This window comes from Cryptotermes secundus, unplaced genomic scaffold (genome assembly GCF_002891405.2).
Source record: "Cryptotermes secundus unplaced genomic scaffold, Csec_1.0 scaffold1768, whole genome shotgun sequence".
In the NCBI taxonomy this organism is placed as follows: Eukaryota; Metazoa; Arthropoda; class Insecta; order Blattodea; family Kalotermitidae; genus Cryptotermes; species Cryptotermes secundus.
Genome location: NW_019724619.1, coordinates 180,530 through 187,368, shown reverse-complemented (window position 1 = coordinate 187,368; position 6,839 = coordinate 180,530). Strand labels below are relative to the sequence as shown.

General features: G+C 36.4%; 1 protein-coding gene across 1 annotated transcript in view; it reads right to left on the bottom strand.

Annotated features, from left to right (window-relative positions):
- Positions 1-6,839, bottom strand: part of LOC111862576 (GTP-binding protein 10) — a 14,846-nt gene that overhangs the window by 6,622 nt on the left and 1,385 nt on the right. The window contains exons 2-3 of the mRNA XM_023848080.2: positions 2,292-2,424; positions 1,222-1,386 (exon numbers count right to left, since the gene is read on the bottom strand). Coding sequence (XP_023703848.1) covers positions 1,222-1,386; positions 2,292-2,424 — 298 coding nt within the window. The remainder of the gene's footprint in view (positions 1-1,221; positions 1,387-2,291; positions 2,425-6,839) is intronic.

The window sequence follows — 6,839 nt, the reverse complement described above, 5'->3', positions numbered from 1 at the left end:
TAGTAGTAGTAGTAGTAGTAGTAGTAGTATAGTAGTAGTAGTAGTAGTAGTAGTAGTGTGTGGTGGTGGCACCCGCACCTCCATAGGCATCAGTGAATTGTGCCCGAGTACATAAGAACATTGGCCCCAGCACTGATCTAATCAATTATGCTGCACCCTGCACGTACCTAAGCTATAATGTGATCCTTCAGTGGTTTAAAGATGGAGAGTCCTATCTTGTGCTCTCATGATACAGAAAATGAGGGGCAGGCTTTCACAAAATTCAGCTGGGAAGTCATGTCATATTCTTCAGTTCCTTTAAAAATACTAATATGGCAAGTCCTGTAAATCTTTAGGCAACTTTAGTGCCATTTAAAGTATGCTCCTGATATATTATTCAATTCAGAAAACTTAAACATGCACATTTTAATAGTCACTTCTGGAAACAACCATAGTGCAACAATAGAAAACAGACTCACCCTGATCTGATAACAATTAGTGAACAGTTACAGACAAGCATGTAAATAGTAATGAGTTTAGAAGCACTTCAATGCCATGGTTATTCGTGCCTACAAACAGGTAAAATACAGAGTATGGATAGATTATGAAATTTTGTGAAAAATTCTTTCATCTTGAAATTCTTTAAACATTGGGTATGACAAAACATTCCATCATTGTCCAACAATAGCTTAATGGGTGTGCTGTACCAATATGCACTTTGATTTCAACCACATATAACTCCTGAGTACAAGAAGCTAAACAGCTAGAACTTTTACCATTCTTTAACGGTTGGAATTTTGTTTAGATGGCAGCACTGTGCAAGAAAGACAGTAAAATACCAGCCATCTATTCAGTTTCTCTCCATTGCATGTGCTCAGGCAACAGGTTCAAGTTTTCATAAAACAGTGCCACGTAGTTTGAAGTGTATATGTGTAAATAAGAGTGTTTCTGGACTTTAGAAGATCAAAATCTTGGCAATATGATGCACACACAATACATAGTTTACAACAGAATCACTACAAAAAATTGTTATCATTATCACAGATTTTAAACAGCAAGATTTTGTATTGTGAACTATCAGAGTTACATGGCTGAGAAAGAAACTACCCAGGACATGTTATAACACAGCAGATAAAACTCCCCAGGCAAGTGGTTAAATGACAACATTGTAAACCTTCTCCATGAACTTAAACCAAACTTTGCCAGTTGGGTCTCATCCTATTTATATATTTCCAATCTTACCAAGAACTTGGTCAAAATCATTTAACACTGTGATTCCAACGGGTACTGGTATTGTGATGTCTGCACCAGGTTCTCCAAGTATCCTATTCTTGTGGCTATTACCTCCATTTCCAGCAACAAATCTCTTGGTTGGATTCTTATCTAACAAGGACTTCAGAGTTACACCTTTGAAAGGAAAACATTTTGTAACTAACCTAGCAATTTGCAGTTCAGAACTCTAAATCAAATACTTACATAAAATGAAATGCACTTTACAAAAGTTTCTTAATCTGTCACACAGAACAATTAATTACAAGAAGTATAGACTTATAGCCCCAAATCACAAAACTTTGAGTAGCCTATAAGTTTTATAAAAGCCTGTTCCTTCTGTTTTCAAGTACACCATCCTTTAAAATTATACTAAATGAAACAGTATCAGACTTCAGGGACACATGTAACCCATTACAACATTTATCCTGATATGATGCTACTGCTCCTTCATACGCAGGAGTAATCCCCAACTTCACTGTCCTGTTCCATAAGAACACAAACAAATTTCTGGACAGCTTCCTCTCTAGAGTTCTAAATAACCTTATTAATAGCACTCTTAAAGTATACTTTCTGCATGTGTTTGAGGATTATACTGGAAAGTCCAAAATATTACATTAGTATATGAACATTAAATTCTGATGATGATTATTAATTGCAAGTTTTAAGAGATCAGAATTAAAATTCTGATAAAATCGCCATAGCTTTTAGTCGCTGGCTTCCCACCACTGTGATCTGAGCAAGTGGGATTTGTGATGGACAAAATGGCGCTGGGGCAGGTTTCCTCCGAGTACTTCGGTTTCCCCTGCCAATGTTCATTCCATCAAATTCTCCACAAATAATATCTAACTAATTCTAAATTGTAATAAGCAGTAAAAAATTGTAACTATTGTAATTTTAATCTACTTATATATCAAATTGTTAATATTCAGAATTAACTTGACTTGTCATATATCATGTACAATGATCTACAGTGACAAAATAAATCAATCAATCAATCAATTGAAGAGAAAGTGCACTAGTAAATCCAATTACCCACTCACCTTCTGCAGCAACTACAATAACACTTCCTCCTTTTCCACCAATTCCTCCGTATTTTGGAAAACCCATGCCACCAGAACCACCGCGTACATAAATGCGTAAAGAATCTATGAACTTCCTGTAAGAGACTCGAACCTGTGTTTGGAAATAAATCAAATTATAACATAGTACACTTTATACTGTTTATGTAATGTGTCTGTCTGTGGTCTATTTAGTGATGCTGTTTGTAATTCAGACTATATGGCTTCAAAAATGTGGATGACTGTGAATAATGAATTGAAATGGATATGAAAGGAAGTGGTTATAACCTAATTTAAGGTAGTATCCTAGCACGTGCCTCAAGGAACTGAGGAAAACCACAAAAAACTTGTCATGGTAGTTGGACAATGTGAACCAGGCACCCCAAGAATACAAGTAAGACACTGATTAAGTGGACACTTTATTTGAAATTCTTCAAGTAGGCCAGGATATTGCATGCTATGAAACAATCCTACTATTTTACATATAGAAAGAGAGTTAAATCCTAGCTATTACATTGCCTCAAAACTGTGTACATTAGTATTAAAAGCTAAAATTTATGATAAATGAACAATGGACCATTACTTCAAAATCACTAATAGCAATTAAAACTCACATTTCAAAATTATTCCAACCATCCAGCCTGTCCCAGGTGGAAATTTTAAACCATTACTATGAAACAGAAATTCATCCTTTGCTGGAAAGCATAGCAATACTGCAAATTATGATTACAAGTAATGCTGTATCAAATTCTTTCTAACTTCTGCAGTAACTGCTGGTCAGAGATCACAAAGGAAAGCATAGCAATACTGCAAGTTATGGTTACAAGTAATGCTGTATCATATTGTTTCCAACTTCCGCAGTAACTGCTGGTCAGAGATCACAAAGGAAAGCATAGCAATACTGCAAGTTATGGTTACAAGTAATGCTGTATCATATTGTTTCCAACTTCCGCAGTAACTGCTGGTCAGAGAACCACTTCATGTTCCTGCAGTTTTTACTGGCCCCTTTTCCCTGCTCTTCAGAGGGTAAAAGCACCTGACAGTTATTGGATGCAGCTGATTTATGTACTGGACAGAGGGCTGAGTAGGCTCCATTACCTGTCTGGAGTCTGTGGCAAAGAGAAATATCCCTGCCCCTGCTAGAAATCAAACATACTCTTCTAGCAGAAAATGGAGGCAGTATGTTCCTCCAAAATGCCAGTACCCTCCTACCACACTACACAGTGTCATAACCCAGAATATGACTCTTCCAGTAGATTTTACTAAATCTTGACTATGTTGTGATTTGATTAAAAAATAACATTAAATTCCTGAAAGTCACAGGAAATAAAACACACTGTAATATCATATCTCCTCATAGCTTACTTGAGAGAATGATCTCAGTAATATTGGAGTACCTTTTTATTGTGACTGGTTCCATATCCCCGAATGATGGCAGATAAATCTGTAGTCCCTATATCGCATTACATGTCATTAAAGAAAAGAAAAACCGTTCACCAAACTTGAGTGCCTTGACCACCCCTCCATACTTAACACAGCACAAAGCTGTCAAGAAAAATTTGGGGAGGGGGGTGGAGGTATAGCTGCATTGATTTTTAACCTCGCAGATGGAAGTGAGTGACCAGTTTCATGTCCCTGCCACTTTACTCCCAGGGACACATCCCTAGGCACCCATTTGATAGCATGCTGGGTGGGCCCCAAGGCCAGTCTGCTTGCTGTAAATAAAAGAAAAATCTCTTGTCCCCATGGAGAATCAAACCCCAGTTCCCCACTGTCCAATCCATAGCCAATCGCTATATACACTACATATACAGACATACATTACATTCTGTAGATCCAAAGTAAGTCAGAATGACTGTAGGATGTGGAAAAAGGCATACAAATACAAAAGCCATAAATACAGTACAATTGAGACAAAAAATAATACATCCATATATATAAGTCAATCNATTCTGTAGATCCAAAGTTAAGTCAGAATGACTGTAGGATGTGGAAAAAGGAATACAAATACAAAAGCCATAAATACAGTACAACTGAGACAAAAAATAATACATCCATATATATAAGTCAATACTGTCAACTTATGCTATGTACATAACCTTTTAAAAGGACGAGTCATTTTTAGACAGTTCGGAATTCATCAACAGAGTAGAATGAGTGTGTATTTAAGTATCGTAAAAGTAAAAAAAGTAAAGCTATTCCTGTAACAGGCCATGAAAGCCCATAGGGTTGTGAGACGTTGAGGGTCCCACATTATCTAAACAATCGGCTCAAAGATGGTAGTATGGTTGTCAGCCTTACGCGCCGGCCGCACTTTACTCCACAGGAAAATTATGTCATTAATTCCTGGTACTCATTTCTGTTAGAGGCTGAGTCGACCCGAGGCCCATAGTGTGGCTGGAAGGATTNGGCCGCGCTTTACTCCACAGGAAAATTATTTCATTAATTCCTGGTACTCATTTCCATTAGAGGCTGAGTTGACCCGAGGGCCATAGGNTTTAAATTGTGCCTTTTCATTCATTAGACTTTTGAGACTAGAAGGTAGATTGTTGAAAATTTTAATGCCAGAATAATATGCGCTTTTCTGAAAACATGTCAGGTTAGCAACCGGTCTATAGAGATGATGCTTGTTTCTTGGGTTAACACTGTGTACATCCAAATTGGTCTGAAAACGTCCTTGGTTATTTATAATGAAAATATATATTCACATGGAAGAGGTAAGATCTGTAATCTCTTAAATAGTTCTCTACAAGAATTTTGAGGTTTTATACCCACCATGATTCTAACAATTTTATTTTGTAATGTAAATACCTTTTTGATGTCAGATGAGTTACACCAAAATATTATTCCATACTTCATTATAGAGTTAAACTAGGCAAAATAAACTGATTTCAGTGTATCAATGTTGCTGACATGTAACAAAGCTCTTATCGCATAACATGTGCAACTTAACTTCGGAACCAACTGATCGATATGGTATTTCCAGTTTAAGTGGTTATCAGTTTGTAAAGTAAAGTAAAGCTATCCCTGTAACAGGCTGTGAAGACCCATAGGATTGTGAGACGCTGAGGATCCCACATTATCTAGACAATCAGCTCAAAGATAGCGGTAAGGTTGGCAGCCTTATGCGCCAGCTGAGCTTTACTCCCAAGGAAAATTATTTAATTAATTCCTGGTACTCATTTCTGTTAGAGGCTGAGTCGACCCCATGGCCATAGTGCGGTTGGAAGGGTTAGGTCAACTGGAAAAAATCCAATGACCTCATCGGGACTTGACCCACGACTGTGTACTGACTCTTCTATATATTTATTATTATATCCAATGCTTAATGGATATTGAGGTGTATTATTTGTTACAAATTTTAATATATCTGTTTTATCTCCATTCAGGGCCAGTTTGTTAGCAGCAAACCATTTACTCATATGAGAGAGAACACTGGTCAATGACATACAGAAATCACCTAAATTCTTACTAGAAATTATTACACTAGTGTCATCAGCAAATATTATGGGTATTGATCGGGTATTTATTGTTGGGGGAAGGTCATTTATATAGATTATAAAAAGCAAAGGTCCTAAAATTGATGCCTGAGGAACTCCATGCTCCATTGTTCCCCATTTTGAATAAGTACTTTGGGTTGCATTAGGCGATTCTATTTCAATCTTTTGTTTTCTTTCTACAAGGTAGGATCTGAACCAACCTGCCACTGTTCCCTGAATACCATAAAATTGCAATTTAGTTAACAAAATTTCATGATTAACACAAACAAAACTTTAGCTAAATCACAGAATATTCCACCTACATGCATTTTCTGGTTAATAGATTTTAATACACTGTCTGTTAGCATAAAGGCTGCATTTTCAGTGGATATTCCCTTCCTGAAGCTGAATTGTTCTGGGACCAGTATATTATTATTAGTCTGCAAATAATGGCTTAATCTATTGTACATAACTTTCTCAAGTACTTCAGAATAAGTAGTTAATAGTGAGATTGGTCTCTAGTTTGACATACTAGATTTGTCACCTTTTTTGTATGTTGGTCTTACTATTGAAATCTTAAGACGGTTAGGGAAGATCCCAGTCAAGAGCAAGTGATTACAAATGTGAGTTAATGGGTGACTGATCAGTGATGTACAAACTTTTAAAATTTTACTTGTTATTCCATCATAACCTGATGAGTGTTTTGCCTTGAGAGAAAGTAACATGCTTTTTATCTCAGTTTCTGTGGTTGGAATGGACTTAATACCAGGGAATTTTCCAGGAAAAGCATCTTTTAGAAATGAAATGGCATCACCTTTTGTCCCTTGATGCAAGTTTAGATTTTCTGTAATCATCAAAAAAAAAGTATTGAAGGCATCTGTGATTATTTCTGGATCCTTTACTTTTTCACCATTTATAAGAACAGATGGTATCTGTTCAGTCTGATGTAATTTTCCTGACTCGTGTTTTAGTACATTCCAGGTTGTTTTTATCTTATTATCTGATTTTGCAATAAGCCTACAGTAATGCTGACTTTTAGCCTCTTTTATTA